We start from the raw sequence: 21,490 nt of genomic DNA on the forward strand, positions 1-21,490 counted from the left end.
CGCCCTCATCTTATGTCCTGTAATGCTTTGTCCAACTCCGGTCTTAACTCTTGTCCCAAGGGCTGGCCCCTGGGAAACCCTATTGTATGTATTAGCAAGCTCCTTTTTAAAAAAGAATGCGGACTGAACTTCAAGGTTTCGTCAGGGAGCCTTCCAGTACCTGCAGGGTGCTTGTTGAGGAGTCCTGCAAAGCACTTGGCAGCGGCGGTGGAGGAGAAGGGGCAGCTGTGGCAGCAGCTCAGCTCTAAAAGCTCCCGCATGAGTTGGTTCAACTGAGGGATTTCCACCTACAGAAAACCTGGTCATGTAATGGACCCAAAGAACACTTGAACTCAAAGAGATACCCAGAAGAAAGTGGCAGCAGGGGCCAGGATGAATGAGAACTACTTTCTTCAGTGGGGAAAGTAGATCAGCTTAGTCTGTGACAAATTTCAGCCCAGAAGTCACCTGGGATCCACCTCCCCTTGTCAGGGTTAAACTAGGGTATTCCTCAAATGTGTTCACTTACCGTTCGAGGCAGGGAGCAGACAAAGGCCATAAGCAGTGCAACCAGCCTCCTCTGTCCTGAGGAGCCATCCTATAAAGGAAGAGCTTTACCAAGCCTGCCATGCCAGCAATAGGCTTATCTGCTCCAATAACCATCCCAGATTAGCTCTAGAAATTTGAAGGACAAATCCCAGGATTCTACCCGATCTATTCCATCAGACCCTTACCTGGAATGGCTGGAATCTGCAAGGGAAGCTGTTTTCAGGCAGAAAGGAGATGTTGCCATCCAAGAACAGGGGTACAATGTGCGCAACACTCTGGGCAGCTAAGCTAGGGGTAGAGCACTAGGTATCACCAAGAAGCCAGAGTCATAAAGCAGCCCTGGAGTTCCCATTAGAGTCACTGAGTCAATGGGTCTGAGCATGATCATTCACACATTCAATAATTATTAATTCAGCACATATTATACACCAGGAACCATTCCTATTCTAGGCCCTGGTGATAAGAACAGCAAGCCAGACAGAGCAAATCCCTGTTCTGGAGCTCACAATCTAGTAAGAGAACCCAATGTATATTTAAAAATGCTCCACAGGTGATTCTTACGCACATCTGCAGCTAAGAACCATCAGGCCATGGCTCATCCACCCCACAGTCCATGCTGCTAAAAGCCCCTTCCTCTGACTTTGCCAGCAAAACTTATAAGACAAATAACTGCCTCCACATTTGATTGTGGGTAAAAGGACAACTCAGAAGGCAGCTACCTGCTTCTGCTTCCCAAGATTTCTATCCTCCCTCGGATCAAGTCACATCCATGATTATACTCACTCAGGGCTTAAGTGGGTGGTGGCAGTGCCAATGACAGACACCATGGCAGCCAAGACCTCATCCTCCAACAGCACTTTTCTCATAACTGAATGCTCCTTCTCTGCAAAATCAACACACACACACACACAAAATCATAAGGCCATGACTATGGTTTAGATGATTAGGTCCTGTTGTCATGACTGAGGCTGGACTCTAGTCACACCAGCAGTGGTTTCTAACTTGTCCTGCAGTAATGCTGTGGAACAGAGCCATCAAGGCACCAAAGCAGGAGAAGTTTAATGTGGGCCACAGAGAGCTCTCGAGAATTTTGTGCAGTCCTTAGACTGGGCAACAGTGGAAAATAAGGCCAGCTAATATGAATATTCTTAACATCAGAAATAGTTATGTTAGCCTTTACAAAAACTTAACATGGATTTATGACACACTCATTATGATAGCAGCTAGCATATATCGAGCTACATGATACCTACTACATACATTACTGTGTTGCGAGTAACTATGCATTATCTTACTTAATCCTTAGCAATTGCCCTATAATATAGATATTTCTCTTATCTCCCCCCTAATAAGTGAGGAAACAGGCTTAGAAAGGCTAAATATCTTTACCTAAATGAGTGATGGAGCTGAAGATGAAACCCAACCAGGTTTACTTAACTCCAGAGCAGAATTCTAACTAAACTAATTACATAACAAACAGCAAAAAGAGGTGCATCCTTTTGAGCATTACTAACATGAATGGATTTTGGTTCCTGCAACTGGCAAGGCTAGCACCCTTTGCTTGAAGTGAAATCTTAAAATAAGCCTCTGCTGGTACAAAATGCAGTACCAGTGAAAACCTGAGGGTGGCAGTGCTGTTCAACAGTAGTGGAAGGCCAAAGTCTAGAGGAGGGGTAGGTGAGGTGGAGAAAGTTACCTGGCATGGAAGCCTGCACAGCCAAGGCAAGCAGGCAAGGTATAGCTGTCTGGTGGAAATACCAGCAGCTTTCAGGGTCCAGCTGGCATTTTTCTGCCACCCGCTGGAGGCTCTGACAGACAGCAATAACTTCACTTGGTCCTGCAACCACATTCCCTGTGTGGTGAGAAAGTATTCTCTGTAAGATTTTCCTAAAAGCACTTCTACGTATTTCAGATAGAGCAGATGGAAAGAACAATCAAAGGTGAGTGACCAGGAGTGTCTTATTAAAGAGCCAAGTCATTTTATTCTTTTGGATGCTCAACCACTAAGCCATACCAGCTGGGCTGATGGAATATATCTAAATGTTTTTATTGATTCAGAGACAGGAAGGAGAAGGGAGAGACAGAAACATCAATGATGAGAGAGAATCATCGATTGGCTGCCTCCTGCACACCCCCAACTGGGGATCAAGCCCACAACCCAGGCATGTGCCCTGACTGGGAATCGAACCGCGATCCCCTGGACCATATTTTGAGTAGCATGGCCTTAGAGTGGTACTTATCAATTCTGGCTCCATAGTAAAATCACCTGGGCACTCTTAATAATTACTGTTGCCCAAGTCCCATCCTTCCTCACAGACTGATTTAGTTGGACTAAGTGAGGCCAGGCATCAGTATTTTATTTTAAGTTTCCACGTGACCTCCGTACAGCCACCATTGTAATGACTGCCTTAGAGGCATCAGCTCCAAACTTGACTACAGCTGCCCATTCGGCCCAGCTCCTTGATGATCATTCCTGGTAGTTACCTTTGTTCATCTGGCAGAGATGCTGCAGCAACAGAGGCAGGGTCTCCTTGACAATGCTGGGATGTGTTGATATAGCCGACAAGGCTTGTAGACAGCGCAGATGCCGGGAGCACTTGGTGGACCCATCCCCTCCAGCCAAATCTGACTCCTCTGAAAGCACCCAGAAGACAAGGTTTCACTGTGTGATGGCAAGCATGAAGGCTCTCAAGACTCCCTGGGAAGGGGCAGGCCACAGAAGATGAAAGACACATACCCCCACACAGCTCCTCAGCAAGCTTGGGCACTAGGTGGCTGCTGAAGGCCACAGGGTAAAGAGTGGCCAGGGTTCCTGATGCTTCCAATGCTGCCACCCTGCTGGGGACAGAGGGCAGATGAGCATTAGTTGAGCCTTGGTCCACCGTTCCCTTGCCTAGGCCCGCCATTAGGTAGATTCAGGAGTATGGTCTCCTGAGGCCACCTTGTTGAAGAGCAGAACTCAAGTACTTAGTTGGACAGGATTTCTTAATGCCCAAGAAAAGAGAGCAGTCCCACATCTCCAACCACTTGGCCACAAAGATCTAAGCACAAGGCCCACCTCCCCTAAGGAGAGCCAAGGGTGGGAAGCACAGAGCCCTGAAACAGCCTGCTCTATCTCGCTCTTTAGATTCTCACCAACTCTGGGAATCCTCCTCCAAGAAACTCAGTCTGTATAGGTGACCCACTGCCAGCTCCAAGTCCCCAGAAGACAGGAGATCTGTGTTAGAAGGGAACACGAACCACATCTTTCTTTCCCTGCAGCCACCACAGCCCTTCCAAAAGTCCCATTAGAAATCCCAAGTCAACCAGGGTTTTAGTGAGAACCAGAGAATTAAGACTTCTTTTCACTTAAGATAAAAAAATCACAAGAAAGGGATCAATACCCTTATCTTTTCTCTTTCTCTTAAGTGTACCTGGCTGGGCACCCAAGACAGTGAGAGTACGGATGCCAACAAGCTGAAGGTGGGTGTTGGGGTCTGCCAGGGCCATGAACACCAGTGAGCACAGCTGGTCCTTGAAGCCACTCAGAGGCCTTTCACCTAGGGAGAAATAGTCCAGGTTAGAGGGAAGCCCTGACTCAGCAGTAATGCAAAGACAATTCAGGGCAGATTTAAAGAGCTTAATCCACTGAGTGTCCAGGAAGTACACTGGGGAAAAACAAAACAAAACAGGTCTCAGCTGTTAAGTGTTTTTTTTATGCTACAACCTCAGAACGACAGGTCCACTGTTCTAGACTACTAATCCATGGGACTCTGCTTGATCTGGAGGTGACCTCACCTTTGTCTTCATAGCTCCATTTCTGTTGCAGCTTCAAGAAACCCAGGATCATTTCAAGGATTGTCCGCCGCTGGTTGCTCTATAATGTTTTAAGGGATGTTAGAGTCAAAGAATACAGGGTGGGGCAAAAGTAGGTTTACAGTTGTGAGTGTTTGAAATAGTTTATTCTTGTGTTATTATTTATTAATTATTGTATTATTTTCCTTATGAACAACTGTAAGCCTACTTTTGCCCCACCCTGTATGTTAAAGGATTTCAGTCCTGCTACTCTGGAAGCGAGGTGAATTATTCTTTTACGTGTCAGGAAAAGAGTAAACAAGGGAACCAGCAGCAGCTAACAGAAGCAAAACCCAGAACCTACTATCTGGGCATAAGCTCAACGCTTAGCTCTCTCTGTGAGAAAGGGCTCCTAGCAAGGGGTCCCATCATTTCCTCAAAAGACCATGCTCCCTTACCTGACTGTGCTTGTGGAACTGTTCCAGCAGCAAAGGCAGTACGTTGCTGGTGATGTGGTCACAGGCCCGGGCAGATGCACCTGCAGCTGCCTGCAACAGTTTGGCACTAGGCCACACCAGTTTCATGTCCGGTTCACACAGATGGTGCCTGCAGTCTAGAGAGGCAGCGCATTACATACCTGGGAGTAGGCCGAATGTTGCCTGCTTCCTCTGCAGTCCATCAATGTTGGAGACTGCAACCAGGGACAGTTAGCAGTTACACTGAATTTTTTTTTTAAATTCAAAGTAGGGTTCTAGCCCCCTAATCACTGAACATGGTGGGGCTACACATGAAAGGTCCCTGGCCCTTAAGGAATCTCTCTACCGCCCTCACTCCCCTTTCTGGCTTCCAGGGCCCTGTTACCCTGCAGAATGTTGCTAAGGAAGAAGTCAAGGAGGTCTTCAGCATCAGCCCTCAGCACACAACGAGACAGACAAGCAGTCAGGGAGTGGAGCGCTGCCAGGCCCTCGGCCTCCACCCGCTCACTTGCCGTCTGGAACACCTGTGAGGGAGGGATCCCATGGCTACTGAGGTGAGCCTGCACCAAGTGAGACCCCACCCACCCACTGCCCGTTTCCTTGGGGGGTGTGGGTTAAGAACCTTTAGGGCACAGCAATGGAAATTAACCCCTCCAATGAGTTTCTTCTTAATTGGTGTACTCTCACCAAGTCCTTAGCCCCACTGGGATTCATACACATACTTTTTGAGAAAGAGAATGCCAACTGTGAGCCATCATTGGGATCCCTTATCTTATGTCTCTTCCCTCTCCTTCTATTAAGCATGGTGGCATAGGCACCATGACTATGCTCCTTATCATGGAAGGACATGAGGTGGGCACTGTGAAAAGGTGATCGATCAAGTGCCACCACCAAGTAGCTGAACCTCACATAGGGATGCTCTCCCTTGTAATTCGACTAGAAGTATGCCTCATTGCTTGCTTGTTGAATACCCAGGCATAGCAACAGATGGAAGAGCACAGGGTACATTATTTCCCTGATGCCTGACACTGAGAGTTAAAAGTAGTGAGTTCATCTAAGTAACACTCACCTCTCTGCGGATAGAAGCCCAAAGACTGGGGAGGAAGTCCTTCAGTTCCTTCTGTCCGTACACAGCACAGCAAGCATTCTGCCAACAAAGTGCAGGTATCAGCTATCTACACACTCACATTTCGTAAGACATGCAAATACCTCAGCATAATGGCATCTAAAGAAGCCTGGCTCTCAGAAGGATTTTATAGTAGTAATACCCAGGGCAAGAAAAATAGGTGCTCACCCTCACTGATGAAAAACAAGCATCAAGAAGGAGCCCTGGTCAGCCTTTCCTTGGTGGCCACTCAGTTACTACAGGACAAGACAATATGCAGCTGGGGCCTTTATAAATGTCAACATGTAGGCCCAGATCCTGGTATCCCTCTTTTGAGGCCCACTGAACTGTTCCCTGGCTCTCCAATAATCTACAATCCTTTAGCACCCCTAATTTGTCTAAAGGCAGCTGGACCCTGGAAGAAGAAAAATCACCAGAGTCTGCAGAGAATCCAGCTTAGCACTCAGAATCTCAGAATCCACCTTCTCAATCAGCAGAGGCAGCAGGAACTGTGGGAGAGAAAGAAGAACTGAAGTCTGAGATAGGTAGTGTTGCATCCATACCAACGCCAACCATGTCCTTACTGCCACCAGTCCCCAGGGGCAGGTGCTATACCAAGGAACTATTCTTGAGTAAGGAGTTGTGGCTTTCAGCCAACCTTCCTGTCCAGATGAAGCCAGACCCCCCCATTACCTGAAAAATGGCTGGCAAATCTATAGGACTTTAAAAGACAGCACTAGATAGGAACTGGATTACTATTTTAAAGAAGAGATGGTTGTTTTCAACATTGAAGGTCTGAAGATACTTGCCACACAAGCCTGAGGACACTTTCAGGATGTCATACCTTAAAATGTATACTGGATCTTTCTTCTTCCCCATGCTTTCACTGTTCTTTCTTCAGAGCCTCCTGTGGACTGAGGCTACATACCCTAACTGTGGCTAGACCTACCTCAGCAAATCGCGGTGTGGAAGCCAGCACAGCTCGGAGACTCAGGATGAGATCTTCTCTCTGGATACCATGAGGATCATTAGGTGGCTGGAGAAGGGAGAAGGGCCATGGGTTTGTATAAGTCTTTGGACACAGGCTTAAACCTGACAACCCAAAGAACGGTGATATTTACACCCAATTTGGTAGAACAGTATGACATAGGCTCTAGTAGGAAGACATGCTCGCTCTTACGTGTTCCTTGGGAATGTCTGTCTTTGGGGCATTTATTTTCTATCTGATCACAGAGTTTCTATCTGATCTGTCATCTCACACTCAGAGATAAGCATCAATTTTCTGGTGCATTACTTTCTTCTCTGTATATATATTATGACTATTTGTTAGTAGACACTGTTTCCCTTTAAAATATATAATTTTAGAAAATGTGGTTGTTTTGTACATATCATTTATAATTTACTTTTTCACTGAACACATTATGAACATTAATTCCATGGTATTAAATTATTCTTTCACAGTATTAGTTTTAGTGGCTGATACTGTTCTATTGTGTGGTTGAGCCACAATTTATTTAAAAAATCCCCCTTTGATGGACATTTCTATTTATTTTTTTTTACCCTTATAAAAAGCTGTAATTCTGGCAATATAAAAATAATTGATGGTTTCTGAATCAAGACAGCAGACTGAAAACATGCACCAGATTTTTTTCCTTTTCTTCTTTAGAAACCCCATGAAAAATACAGTTAAAGGGTGTTTTTTTTTAATGACATCAAGTTAAAGGTTGAAGAGAACAGGAACAAAATTAGCAACAAAATTTTAGAAGCTGAAAAACAGATGGGTAAGAAGAAAATGACTTAGCAGAGCCAAAAACCCAGAATCCCTCAGTAGCCTTGGGAGAAGCTGAATAACCACCCATAAACATTCCTGGGAAAGCTTAGCAACTGGCAGTACCAGGTGCCTCTGGAATTGCAGAATTCTCTCATAGAGTAACAAAAAGATAGAGGTAGAAAATATGAAAGAAAAGGTAAGAGATTCAGAGGTCTAACAAAAGATTAATAGGAGTTCGAAAAAGAAGAAAGAGAGAAAACAGAGGGGAAGAAATGCAAGAAAACTTCCCAGGACTAAAGGACATGAATTTCCAGATTGATAGGGCCTACCAAGTACTCAATACAATGCATGAAAACAGACCCATGGTAAGGCACATCATTGTAAAATTTCAATATATTGGCAGCAAAATCAAACTTAAAGGCTTCCAGAAAGGAGGAGAAGTAAATACAAAAGTTTACAAATCAGAAGGAATTTAGAATTCTCCAAGGAACTAAAACCTAGAGGTAAATGCACAAATGCCTCCAAAATCTTGGGGGAAAAGAATTTCCATTCTTGAATTTTATACCCATACTATTAAAAAGTAGGAAGAAAGAATGAAGACATTTTAGATTTACAAAAATCTAAAAAAGTTTCTCTTTTTTATATACTTTCTCAGGAAGCTAACAAAGGAGGCACACCACCAAAATGAGGGAGTAAACCATAAAATGAGGCATATATAAAATAGGAAATCTGATCCAAGAAAAAGAATAAAGGAATCCCTAGGATGATGGTGAGGGAAGATTCAATATCTACTCTGTATTGGGATTAGGAAGCAACTAGTTGAGAGTGTGTGGCCAAGTTAAGTATAGTTCCATATTTTTAAAAGGTTGAAAAATAATAATATTTGTGACATGAAATTATATGGAATTTAAATTCCTATGTCCATAAATTAAGTTTTTTAAAGTTTTTTTTATTTTCCAATTTAGTTTACTCTCAATATTATTTTGATTTGGTTTTAGGTATACAGCATAGTGGTTAGACAATCATATACTTTACCCCAATATTTCCAGTACCCACCTGGTACCATACATAGTTATCGCAATATTATTGACCCCATAAATTAAGGTTTATTGCAATACAGCCACTGTACCATATTTGTGGTTGTATTTGTGCTAGAACAGCAGAGTTGAGGAGTTGCAACAGAGACCAGATGGCCTGCAGAGTCTAAAATAGACATTATTTGGTCCTTTATAGAAAAAGTTTGCCAACCCCTGCTCTAGAGTGAGCATACAGGTATAGTGAGTCAAAGGAACTGTTACTTATACTGATGTGATCCACTATGATGATGGCATATGGCCAAAATGGGTTGATAAGACCTTAAAGAATATTTCTAACACAATTAGTTACACTAAAAGCCAGTTGCCTCCATTTTATTTGACAGGAGTTTTCTGTTTCCCATATACTGCAGTGCAGAACACACAGAAATCTCCTCCAAGGAGAGAAATTCTCCTATCATTATCTATAACCTTGTTTTGCCTAGAATATCTCGGAGAAAATATATAAACTGTTGGGATCAGTGATTACCTCTAAAGGGAAAATGTGTGGTGGCTGTAAAAGGGTATCAAGTGGCTTAATTCTCTATACTTTAAATGTGTGATCATGCCCATTTGTATTACCTTTCAAGAAAATGAATGACATACTCTTCTTTGCCCTCAATTATAAATGCATATATTCTAACAATTCCACTTTTAGGAATTTATCCTACTGTTATACCCATACATATGTGAAATGATACATGTACAGGATATGTAAATTGCAGCATTGCTTCTAACAGCAAAAGATTAGCAACCAACCTTAATCCTGTAGAGGACTAGTGAAATTAATTTAGTACTTCCATGCAAAGGAATGTTACACAACCATAAAGAACAAAGAGCTAATTTATATAATGATATAGAATATTTTCCAAAAAGGCAAAATACAGGAAAAGTGTATATGTATGTGTATATGTATGTATGTATGCACACACAACCATTTTGGGGGGAGGGGAGCATAAAATATTTGCATATGGATGAACAAAGCTCTGTACAGACATAACTGATAAAAGTGGTTGATAATGGAGAAAGACACTTGATGAAAGGTAGATTTTTTTTTTACCTTTTGGATTTTGAATCATGTGAATGTATTATCTTTCCAAAACAAACACAAAATAAAACAAAGCAAAACCAGAGAAACCTGGTAGCCTAACCAAGAGCTTTCAAGATTTCAAAGACACACGTTCTGAGTTAGGGATAGTGATACTGATTATAAAAGAAATGAAATGAATTTCAGGAGAGAGGTGGCCCCAAGCAACATGATGTCAACTGGAAAAAGGTGGTAAGAAATTCCCTATGGCAAAGATGGCTCTGTAATTTTAAAGGCAACGGGTCAATACTCAGATGTTGTTTGGTATGCCATGATATAACTCCTTTCATTTCTTCCAAACCACTAATGCTTGCAGTGATAAGACCCTGAGTATCTGGAAATAGAAGTAAAGATGCAGAAAAGGCGGAAGGTCCAAGGAGGTCAGAGCAAACACCTCCTGTACATACTGTGCTCAAATGTATCTTCTTTGTTTTGCCAATTTGTTTCTATTGCCTGAGACACCACCTCAGACTCCAGGATCATATCCTAGGCATCCCTCAGAAATCAACTGAAATCCTATCTATCTTATCTGTGAAGTCAGTTCCTGCCTACTCTAGCTCATACTGAACTCTGTCTTCTCTGAAAAACTGTAACAGTCATTTTGGTCCATAATCTCATATTGTAATTTAAATGTTTCAACCTTCAAGGGCAGGAATCATGTTTTACAATCCTGTAGCTTCTAGCACTAAGTACACTGGTAAGGAAGTTAAGCATCCCCCTAAATGCCTGCTGAATTGAATCCTTCCTCTGTGGCAAATGCTTCTCCACCACTGTTTACTAAAATTAAGTTCCTAAAGACAGGGACTGTCTCTTTGTTCATTGCTGTACTCTCAATGCTTAGAACTGGAAGTGGTAGACAGCAGGCATTCAACGAATATTTAAATGAATGAATGAATGAACGAACAAATGAATGAAAGGTGCTACTTACAGGGGTAAAATCAATAGGGAAATAACAGGATGTCACTTCAAACAACTCCTCCACAAAGGGTCCTAAAGAAACAGAGAATGAGGTTGACTTATAAGCTTCACTCATCTGACAAGCCTCCACCAGCTAATTCAAGGCTACAAGGATGTACCCAGGCTATAGTCCCTGGAGATGAGGTCATGGACGATGCGGAAGGCCACCAGAAGATTACGGGGATCCTTTTCTCCATCCATCACCTGGATGAAGCCAAAGGTGAAGTCAGCTCCTAGGCCCTTCAGCTCTGGGGAGGAGAGAACAAGGTCACTGCCATCACATGAACAGAAAGCTGGGCTTTCTCCTGGTCTGTGCTCTCCCTCTGCGATCACTGTCTCCCAGAGAGGACCCTTTTGCTTTCCTATTCCAAGAGAGTGCTCAGTGAAGAAGAGACGTGCAACAATATATAACTATTACAGAGGTAAGAATTTAAACAGCTACCATTCCTTTACTTTAGTGGGGAGTGAGTAGACCCCCAGTTTCCCTTTATCATTCCTCTCAGAGTGTTGGCTCTTGTATATACCCCCAGGCTAAAACGAGTCCTGGTATTGGGGGGAAAGGACGTGTTCGCTTTTCAGATTTCCCAGAGAGCCCTGCCTCTTACCTTCTTCCCGGGTTCGCATAAAGTTGGTGATAATACTGTAGACTGTGTGTCGGTCCACCTGTGGCAAGGACTTCGGGCCGGAGAGATAAGAAATAAATAAACTGCTCAAAGAATAACTCAGCTGACAAAACTACTTCCTGCTTGCAATCTCTAAGTGGACAGAGCTCTTTATACCGGTATAAGCTGAACCTAAGAGGAAGTGTAGAGGAAGGACATGGCTATTAGCCCAGCACTACAGCAGTGGGGCCAATAACCAAAACCTGTCTGCTGTATGCCTTACTTTCTTTAGGTGTAAGAGGTCACAGGTCAGACATAATGGCATGCCTCCCTCTTCTTATACAGTAGCAAGGAACAGCATGTTAACATGGTCAAAGACCTGAAAGAGCTGAGAACTTCAAAGGCAATATTTTTTTGTCATCTAATTCTAGTGCTGGGAGATAGAGAATAAATACCAAAGTGACTGTTATCACTCACCTGTACATGGACCTCCTGGAAGATGGCTTTAAGCACAGAGACAGCTAGCCCTGGGGGCAGGGCCACACACAGGCTCTGGGGGAAAAGAGTGAGATATGTGAGCACTGAGGGAGTTTTCTAGCATAGCCTTCAAGACACAACCCTAGAACAGGCCTAATGAGCTACAGTGGGAATCACAACATCCAGATTCAGCAAGAAGTGAGAAACACAGTCCCTTTCTCAAGTTGATTAGTTCTTTGTAGTACCTTCCAGGTTGGGTCTGAATTCCAGTCCCCAAGGATACTCTTTTACCTTATAAAACAGACTAAAAACTGAAGTGAAGCTGGCTGAACACTAGCTTAGTCCCACATTTGGGCATCTGCTCCTCAGCACTTGAAGTCTCACCCCAAAGGGCAAAGGGAGAATTCACTGGAAAAGGGCTCCTGCAAACACCATGTGTAATGGAAAAAAACAAGAACTCACAAGTGCCCTCAATCCCCGCAAGACCGATGGGATCACAAGATGATGGTCCTTCAGCCGGTTTTCATAGAATAGGATGAGGTGTACCACTGCACAAACAAGAAATTCAGCCATTAGTCCACACAGGCTGGAGGAGGGATCACCAGGTTTGCTCCTTCTCAGAGTTTCTGAGGGCTGTTACTGCTTGGGCTTCACTACAAATTTCCTCCTTCACCAAGAGGTATGTCCCATGCCCTCTCATTTGAGGGGGACTTGATTAGTCAGAAAAATAGGTGAACATCTTTTATTATCCATTCTCACATAGGTCCACTGTCAAACCCATTCTCAATCCCAGAACTGCCTTTCCATAGAACTGGGGCTGGCATACTTTCCCAAAGGGTCAGATAGTAAATATTTGAGGCTTGCAGGACATAGTATCTGTCAAAACTACTCAATTTGGCCACTGTAACATAAATGCCGCACAAACACTAGGTAAATAAATGGGTGTGGCTATATGCTAATAAAACTTTATAAAAACAGGCTGCAGTTTGCCTACTCCTGCTATAGAAGATAAAAAAGTTGTTGGCTTTTTTCCATTAGGACTTCAAAGCACTCTGATATTTCATTACTTTTCCACTCCATCTATGAGACACTACTTTGTCCATTTTACCAAGAGGGGAGGATACACTGAAAAATAACTGTCTAAAATTCAAGGCCGTGTCTTCTATCTCAATTCTTACCATTTGTGTGACATACACCAGTGAGGAATAGAGACCTTGAACTAGTAGTTCACAAATACCTCATGCTCTTCCTCCCTCCCTCCCTGTAAAGTTCCCTTGAATAGACAAGGAAGGCCTTGCTTGGCTAGGCAATCCAGGGAGACACTCCTACTAGTGATGCCAGTACCTTCCTTCTCCAGGAGCAAGGAGTGACACTGGAGTAGCACCTGTGACAAAAGCTGGATTCCTCGTGCCCGAGTTCGGGGTTCTGGATTCTCTAGAGAAGACCTGGGGAAAAGTAGGATAGAGAGAGCCTGACATTACCCAGTTCAAACTTTTAAAGAAGTAGATATTTTGCAATTAGTTACACTCACCCCCTGGGCATGGAAGCCAGCGGAGGAAGGTATTCTGGAGGTACTTAGTATTATAAACAACAGTAAGGCCTGAGCCTAAAGAGCCAATCCCCAGATTGATCTGGCATCATTAGAGGGACATGTGACACCACAGCCACCAGAAGTGCCCATCTCCAGGTACCGACTAGGCATTAGGCTTTCTCTTTCTCCCCAGTAGTACAAGTGTGACATTCCTCTGAAAAACAGCTTAGTGGCTATCCACAGGACTCAAGAGATGACTGGCAGCTGCAGCTTCTACCAAAACAGGAGGAGAATAAATATATTACTGCTAAAGAAAAAAAGCTGAGAACATACACCAAGGTCTTCGGGGAAGAAACAAAAGCTTTGTAACTGGAAGCTTACAAAGTAATGGCCAAAATTAAGGTTTTAACTATTTAGGATTACGGATTTGAGAGGACCTGGACTGAAATAACATGGTGATTTATCTCTGAGGTTGCTCTATAGAGATTACATTTAAACATACTAGAAAGAAGGAATCTAAGCTAGCATATGTAGGAAACAGAAGATTTCTGAAGAAGAGCTGGCCAGAATATTTCAGTGAAACCTCAAGGATAAGGATATCTGTACCTAGGGGTAAAGGGGAAAAAATAAGACGCCTCTTGACAGGATAGGAACTTGTAGAAAGGTCCCTGCTCAGAAGTAGAAAATTGCATTTAAAAATAGACCAAGGTGCACAAATGCTCATAGCAGCATTACTCAGAATAGCCAAAATGTAGAAACAACTCAATATCCATCATCTGATAAATGGTTAAAAAAAAAAGTGGTATATCCATACAACAGAATATTATTCAGCAAGAAATGAAATACATGCTACAACAGGGATGGACTTTGAAAACAGATGCTATGTCAAAGAAACCAGACACAAAAGGTCACAGGTGGTGTGATTACATGTGTGAAATGTCCAGAATAGGCAAATCCAAAAAGACAGAAAATACATTAGTGGTTGCCGGGGTTGGGAAGAGGAGGGAATGAGGAATGACTGCTAATGGGCATGGGGTTTCTTTTTGGGGTAATGAAGATGTTCTAAAACTGACTGTAGTTAGGGCTGTACAAATCTGTGAATACACATTTTAAAATGGTGCAAGTTATGATAAGTGAATTATATCCCAATAGAGGTGTTATTTAAAAAAAAAAAAAGAACCATGGGCAGAATAACCTGAGTAGAAAGGCCAAATGGTCACTTACGTGGAAGAAATGCAAAATAGTGACCTACTTCCAATACCACCACCACCACCACCAAATGGCTATGACTGTTAATAACCTTTGCTAAGACTTGTCAATTAAATGGTCTACCAAGTATGAAATATGAGGAAAGCAGGCATTAGACTACAAGCACATACTTCCTCTGGTGCTTGGAATATCTGGTTGAAACACTGATCTTCCAGCTGTTTCCCTAAACAGCTGTTTTCCTATAGAGGGTTCTGGTGTAAGGCCAGCTTCCTGGCAACTCCCGAGGCAGGGCCCAAGGCAGGTCTGAGTCAGATCCAGGATGACTAGAATCCCAAGGGGGCAGGTGGTTCTAAAGAAGCATAGGAGGAACCCCAGCTCTAATTAAATAATAGTTGATGATGGTTCTAGCCGGTTTTGTTCAGTGGTTAGAGCATTGCACCCACGGACTGAAGGGTCAAGGGCATGTACCTCGATTGCAGGCTTGATCCCAGGCCCAAGTTGGGGTGCATGCAGGAGGCAACCAATCAATGTGTCTCCCTCACATCGATGTTTCTCTCTCTCCCTTATGTTCTCTGAAAAGCAATAGAAAAAATATCCTCAGGTGAGGATAAATAAATAAATATCGATGGTTTTCAACCACCCACCTTGCCCAAACCTGTGGGCTGATCCAGGAGCTGGTGTGGCCCACAGGCTGTGTGCTCCCAATGCTACCTTAGGAACTTTAGGTGGCATGAAATTTTTTTCAGGAGAAACTCGGGTTTAGCCTGAGGTATTGATAAGGGGTGGGTGGTTGGTTTGGGCTACAGTAGGAGAAAGTCAGGACCAATTAGTTCCAGGAAAGGAGCAGTATACAAAATAACTTTTTGAGGCCAGGCTAGAGAAGGGCTTCTGGAGCAGAGGCTCTTTCTTACCCAAGGGCTTCCACCACTTGTAACACGGTATAGCTTCCAGATTTCACATCTAGAGGAAACAAATGAAAGAAATATGAAAAAAACAAAACAAAACCCCATCCCAGGGTTCAATGGCTTTAATCGCAATGTTACCTGCCCACCCTAGGGTTTACACTATGGGGCCCACTATGATTGCCAAGATCTCCTCCTACATGAGAAGCATTACTCTAACACTTTAAATATGCAGCTTCAAGTATAAAAATGAAATGGAAGTAAATATATCATTTGTAGATTGTACATGTACATGACTGTATATCTAGAAAATCCGAGAGAAAAACTGAAAAAATATTACAAATAATTTGTTAGGGTGGCTGGGTAGAAAATTAATATTATGAAATTAAGAATCTTCACACACACACACACGCATGTAAAATAATATAAAGGAAAAAAAGATCCTCTTTACTATAGTCCCTCCCCCCAGAAAAAAGTAGAGAAAAACATCTGGATATAAATTTTTAAAATGTGAAGATCTGAATGGCGAAAACTAGCACTACTGAGGATCACAAAAGAAAGCTCAAACCAATACAAAGGAATGGTATATTCCTGAAAGACTCAGTATAACAAACCTCCCAAATTAATCTGTAATTTTATTTTATTTTATTATTATTATTTTTTTAAATGTATCTTTATTGATTTCAGAGAGAGGAAAGGAGAGGGAGAGAGAGAGAGACAGAAACATCAATGATGAGAAAGTCATTGATCAAGCCCACAACCCGGGCATGTGCCCTGACCAGGAATCGAACCCCGATCGCCTGGATCCCAGGTCGATGCTCAACCGCTGAGCCACGTCCGGCCGGGCAATCTGTACATTTAATATTATCTCTATAATTTTAAGATAACCAGTAGAATTGGGGGGGGGGGGGGGGACACAACTAGATAAGCTTATTCTAAAGTGAATGTGCAAAAAAATACAGAGTTAAACAGGCAAATTCTGAAAAAGAGTACTGGGAACTTCAGAAGTTAGACCTTCCAGATATTAAAAGATTATTATACTTTTAAATATGAGTTCATATTCAGACAAAGAAATCAATGGTGCAGAAATAGAATAGAAAATCCAGAAAAAGATACAAATACATATGAGAATAAGTAATTTTTAAAATAAAAATCTGTGGCCCTGGTCAGGGCGCATGTGGGAGGCAACCAATTGATTTTTAATTTTTTTTTTTTTTCCTTTTTATTGAATTTATTGGGGTGACACTGCTTAACAAAATTATACAGGTTTCAGGTGCACAATTCTACAACACATCATTTGTACGCTGTATTGTGTTCACCACTCCAAGTCAAGTCTCCATCCATCACCATTTATCCCCCCATAATCTCCTCCACCTCCCCTTAACCCTCTACTCCTGGAAGAGGAAAAATATGTTTTAAAAAACATATTTTTAAATAAACATATTTTTAAATGTTATTATTGATTTTAGAGAGAGAGGAGGAGGAGAGAGAAATGTCGATGAGAGAAGCATCCATCAGCTGCCTTCCACACACCCCCTTCTAGGGGAACGAGCCCGCAACTTGGGATCAAACCAGTGACCTCTTGCTGCATGGGATGATGCTCAACCAACTGAGTCACACCGGCCAGGGCTGTTTTATTTTTAAAAGTATTTTCTTACTTTTCACATTACAAATACAGCAGGTCCTCAAATAATGTCATTTCATTCATTCAGAGTTGTTTCATTCAATGTTCATAAAATGCCGTAGGAACTTAACCCTTGTTTATATCAATTAGCGTATATAAAATCTGGTTTCTTTGTAAGTCGTTTTGCTTAAAGTCGTAGAATCTATCAATGACATTAGAGAACATACTGTACCACAGGCTCATCTTGTAATAACCCCACTCCAGCCCTAGAATTAGCCTTTTCTCCAAGAAACTCTGGTTCCTTTTAATGGAGAATGGTATTAAAAACCAAGATCTGGGCATTGCTATGCTCACGCTATTATAGTGGTCACTGCTTCTAGGCTCTCCTTAGCAGAGAGAGCTGGGAAATATATGTATGTATTCTAACCCACATATCTATCATTATTTCTGTATCTATCCATATACTGTATTAAACTAAACATAAGATCATATTAAAGTATCACAGGGTTCATTTCCCTGACAGGGAGAAACTTGGTTCCCATTTTCTATCACTTATTATTTTTTCGACCCAAGCAAAACTATAAATTACTTTCAGAATTTTCAACCTCTGTGAGAAACAAATTTATAAGTACAGTGCAGTGTTTATGCAGTGTTGTCTTTCACCGTATAGTTTCCAGACAAAATACTGTTTTCCAAAGTCACTTAGGTCAGCTTTTCCCCCAACCCCCTTTAATGTATTACACTAGTAATACAGCAGATCCACTGTCACAGTCTGCATTCCATCTTGGTATATGGAAGGGAGACTTCTCACTGTGTATCCTTTTGTACCTTTTGAATATTGTATCATGAATATATTACTTATTTTAAAAAATGTAATTTTAACAGCTCAATAGTAATTCATCTATATCTAACAGAAGCATCTTAGGATATATTTTCAAGGGAGAAACAAAAAATAAAAGGTTAGCAATCTTCCTAAGGGTTTGGTTAACATAGAGGAGTTCTAGCTTGATAAGGTGTGGAATCAGGAAATTACTTTCAGCAGACTGTTCTGGGTTCCCGACCCACCCACCTCTAAATGCAGGGCCTAATTAATTAGCTCTCACCAACACTGGACTTTGGCTACAGTGAGAAACTCCTGAACTTCCAGTTCCCCTTATGTTTGTGGTCTTAGACGAGCAACAGCTATGAGGTGAGATGTGCAAAGGCCCACTCTGGTACTAGAGTACAGATAAATCTAATCAGACGGAGGAAAGGAGCACTGTAGTTGGGGCTCATAGCTCATGACTGGCACCAATTTAGACATCAGGCACTCTTAGCCCTACTTGTGCCAGGATGTAGAAGGCCCAGCTGGTGCCCCCGCTCCTAAAGAGCCAAGGGGAAAATGTGCTGGCTATAGGGTGGGGAAGGGACAGTAGCCAACAGACAGGACAAAGGAAGGAATTGATATTTAGATTCTATACCCCATTCCTTAATGGTAACAATTTAGTGAAGAGAGATACCCATTTCTGGGTAACAGACCATAAGAGTATTGCACCATTTGGGAGGGTAGAAAAGGTACTTTTTTTGAACTTTCTGGCTAGAGTTCAGGAAACTGCTGAAAGACCCATCTAAAAACCAGTATCAGTAGCAGTTACAGAAGGAGTTGGCAATTATACATAGAAAGCTGATAACTGTTACTGGCAAAATATATCACTGAACTGAATCATCCTTCTTCAGCAACACCATTGAAGTCTTCTGTGGATGCTGGGATAGGGTCTATCTTGGGAAATAACTCAAGTGCTGTAAGACAAAGATTTACCCAATAGGCCCCACTCTACTGCCTCTAATATTTTCATTAAAAAAATTTCAGGTATAACTTACATATTGAAATACACAGATACTAATTGTAAAATGTTTTATAAAAAATATACTGTGAGCCTGGCGGGTGTGGCTCAGTGGTTGAGCATCAACCCATGAACCAGGAGGTTACCGGTTCAGTTCCCAGTCAGGGCACATGCCCAGGATGCGGACTTGAACCCCAGCAGAGGGAATGCAGGAGGCAGCTGATTGATGTTTCTCTCTCATAGATATTTCTATTTCTCTATCCCTCTCCCTTTTCCTCTCTCTTTAAAATCAATAAAAACATACTTTAAAATAATATATACCTTGAGTAACCAACACCCCAATCAAGATACAGAACACTTCTATCACCTGAGAAAGTTCCCTCATGCCCCCTACCAGTCAAATTCCACTCCTATAGATTGCCTCAAATTTTATAAATGAAAAAGACTTCTTCAACATTCAGTATACATCATAAAGAAACTGGCTGCTGCTTTTCCTGTGGGAGGCACCAGGTTGAGAGGAGCGTGACCTTTCTCCTCTCCATGCCATGACATATGCTCGCCCACTGATATCGGTGTACTCCAAAAAGAGGGAGTCATTTGGCAAAAATGTCACTTTGCCTGCTGTGTTTAAGGCTCCCATTTGACCAGATACTGTGAACTTTGTTCACACCAACCTGCGCAAAAACAACAGATCTGTGCGGTCAGTGAATTGGCAGGTCATCAAACCACTGCTGACTCTTGGGGTACTGGCATAGCTGTGGCTTGAATTCCCAGAGTTCGAGGTGGTGGGTCTCATTGTTCTGGCCAGGGTACTTTTGGAAATATGTGTCATGGGGGCCACATGTTGGCACCAACCAAAACCTGGCACCATTGGCACCACAGAGTGAACACAACACAGAAGCGATCTGCTCTGCCCTGGCTGCCTCAGCCTTCCCAGCACTGGTCATGACTAAAAGTCATTGAACTGAGGAAGTTCCTGAACTTCTTTTGGTGGTTGGAGATAAAGTTGAAGACCAAGGAAGCTGTTTTGCTTCTTAAGAAATGTAAGGCCTGGAATGATATCAAAAAGGTCTATGCCTCTCAGCAAATGAGAGCTGGCAAGGGCAAAATGAGAAACCATCATTATAGCTAGTGCAGAGGACCTTGCATCATCTATTATGAGGACCATGGTATCATCAAAGTCTTCAGAAATATCCCTGGAATCACTCTGTGTAATATAAGCAAACCGAACATTTTGAAACTTGCTCCTACTGGACATGTAGGCTGTTTCTGCATTTAAACTGAAAATGCTTTCCTCAAGTTAGATGTCACTTGGCATAAAGCTGCTTCCCTCAAGAGTAACTACAACCTTCCCATGTACAAAATATTCACTACAGAACTGAGCATAATCTTGAAAAATCCAGAGACCCAAAGAGTCCTCCAGCACCATGCAAGAAGATTCATCACAGAGTCCTGAAGAAGAATCCACTGAAAAACCTGAGAATCTTGTAGAAGTTACACCCATATGCAAAGACCATGTGTCAAAACACCATCCTTCACCAAGCCAAGAACTACAAGCTCTGGGGTAGATAAAAAAGCAGCAGCACTAGAAGCCAAATCAGATGAGAAGGGGGTTCCAGGCAAGAAGCCTGTATAGGGAAGAAAGGAAAGGCTGTTGGAGTTAGGAAGCAAAAGCCTTTGGTGCAAAAAAAGGCTGCAGTTACCAAGAAACCAGCAGCTGAGAAGCAGCCCAGAAAAGAAACCCACCACAGAAGAAAAGAAGCCTGTGGCATAAACTTAAATTTGTTTATTCCATAAAGGTCAAATCACTTTGGACAGCTAGTTTTGAATAAAAACTTGATCAAAGGCAGTGAGAAGAAAAAGAGAAGCTGGCTGTTTATCATTACAAATATCCATTTGCATGTGATTCCTAGAATCCCAGTACAAGGTGAACTCTCCTGGCAGAGCCCTTTAGTCTTCATACCTTTCACAAGAATCCCACCTTGAATTAATGCAGCACAAAAATAAAAAGTAAAATATAAAAGTAATAAAAGATTAGGAAAAAACAAAGATATCATTTATATTGGCTTTATAGCTATCGCACAACAATGAGTAAGGAAAATGGTGAGTACGGTGGCAAAAATCTAGAAAGGTATTCTGAGGATGTTTTCAACAAAGATGAGTAAGTTTTAACACCTTATTCTAGTTCTGCTGAGTCTACCTCAGAAATGTCTTTCAAATACGACTCTTCCTTTTCATCCTTATGACCGGACCATATAGCGACAAATTTCAAAATAGCCCTCTGCTTTTTTGTGTGATGAAAATGTTCTGGAATTTTTTGATAGTGTGATGGTTGTGGAACATTGTGAATACACTAAAAGCTAATTAACTGTACACTTAAAATGACTAAAGTGGTGAATTTTACCCCAATTAAAATAAAAAGCCTTCTAATCTATCTATATTCTATCTAGAATTACCTCCCCATCCCTAACATGCACAATTACTTTGCTGCCTAAGACTTAACTCCTTGGGACGTGAAGTCCTTCACAATTTAGCCCACAAATCCCCTCTA

At 42.2% G+C, this 21,490-nt stretch overlaps 1 protein-coding gene and 1 pseudogene across 5 annotated transcripts in view; one reads left to right on the plus strand and one right to left on the minus strand.

The window, feature by feature from the left end:
- Positions 1 to 21,490, minus strand: part of MMS19 (MMS19 cytosolic iron-sulfur assembly component) — a 28,689-nt gene that overhangs the window by 2,587 nt on the left and 4,612 nt on the right. The window contains exons 2-23 of one of the 5 annotated variants that reach the window (XM_016219945.2): positions 15,502 to 15,550; positions 13,195 to 13,295; positions 12,313 to 12,398; positions 11,851 to 11,925; positions 11,377 to 11,446; positions 10,891 to 11,019; positions 10,743 to 10,804; positions 6,833 to 6,919; positions 6,318 to 6,392; positions 5,848 to 5,925; positions 5,164 to 5,302; positions 4,761 to 4,915; positions 4,306 to 4,384; positions 3,942 to 4,067; positions 3,664 to 3,745; positions 3,266 to 3,363; positions 3,013 to 3,162; positions 2,225 to 2,380; positions 1,312 to 1,411; positions 714 to 816; positions 509 to 577; positions 161 to 287 (exon numbers count right to left, since the gene is read on the minus strand). In XM_016219945.2, the coding sequence (XP_016075431.1) occupies positions 161 to 287; positions 509 to 577; positions 714 to 816; positions 1,312 to 1,411; positions 2,225 to 2,380; positions 3,013 to 3,162; positions 3,266 to 3,363; positions 3,664 to 3,745; positions 3,942 to 4,067; positions 4,306 to 4,384; positions 4,761 to 4,915; positions 5,164 to 5,302; positions 5,848 to 5,925; positions 6,318 to 6,392; positions 6,833 to 6,919; positions 10,743 to 10,804; positions 10,891 to 11,019; positions 11,377 to 11,446; positions 11,851 to 11,925; positions 12,313 to 12,398; positions 13,195 to 13,295; positions 15,502 to 15,550 (2,196 nt within the window). Of the gene's footprint in view, positions 1 to 160; positions 288 to 508; positions 578 to 713; positions 817 to 1,311; positions 1,412 to 2,224; positions 2,381 to 3,012; positions 3,163 to 3,265; positions 3,367 to 3,663; positions 3,746 to 3,941; positions 4,068 to 4,305; positions 4,385 to 4,760; positions 4,916 to 5,163; positions 5,303 to 5,847; positions 5,926 to 6,072; positions 6,087 to 6,317; positions 6,393 to 6,832; positions 6,920 to 10,742; positions 10,805 to 10,890; positions 11,020 to 11,376; positions 11,566 to 11,656; positions 11,807 to 11,850; positions 11,926 to 12,312; positions 12,399 to 13,194; positions 13,296 to 13,381; positions 14,567 to 15,501; positions 15,551 to 21,490 lie in introns of those variants that run through there. The other 4 variants (XM_016219944.2, XM_016219947.2, XM_016219948.2 and 1 more) reach the window with 4 other exon arrangements.
- LOC107542585 (large ribosomal subunit protein uL4 pseudogene) lies at positions 19,485 to 20,729 on the plus strand (annotated as a pseudogene).

This window comes from Miniopterus natalensis, chromosome 14, assembly GCF_054644295.1.
Source record: "Miniopterus natalensis isolate mMinNat1 chromosome 14, mMinNat1.hap1, whole genome shotgun sequence".
Taxonomy (NCBI): Eukaryota; Metazoa; Chordata; class Mammalia; order Chiroptera; family Miniopteridae; genus Miniopterus; species Miniopterus natalensis.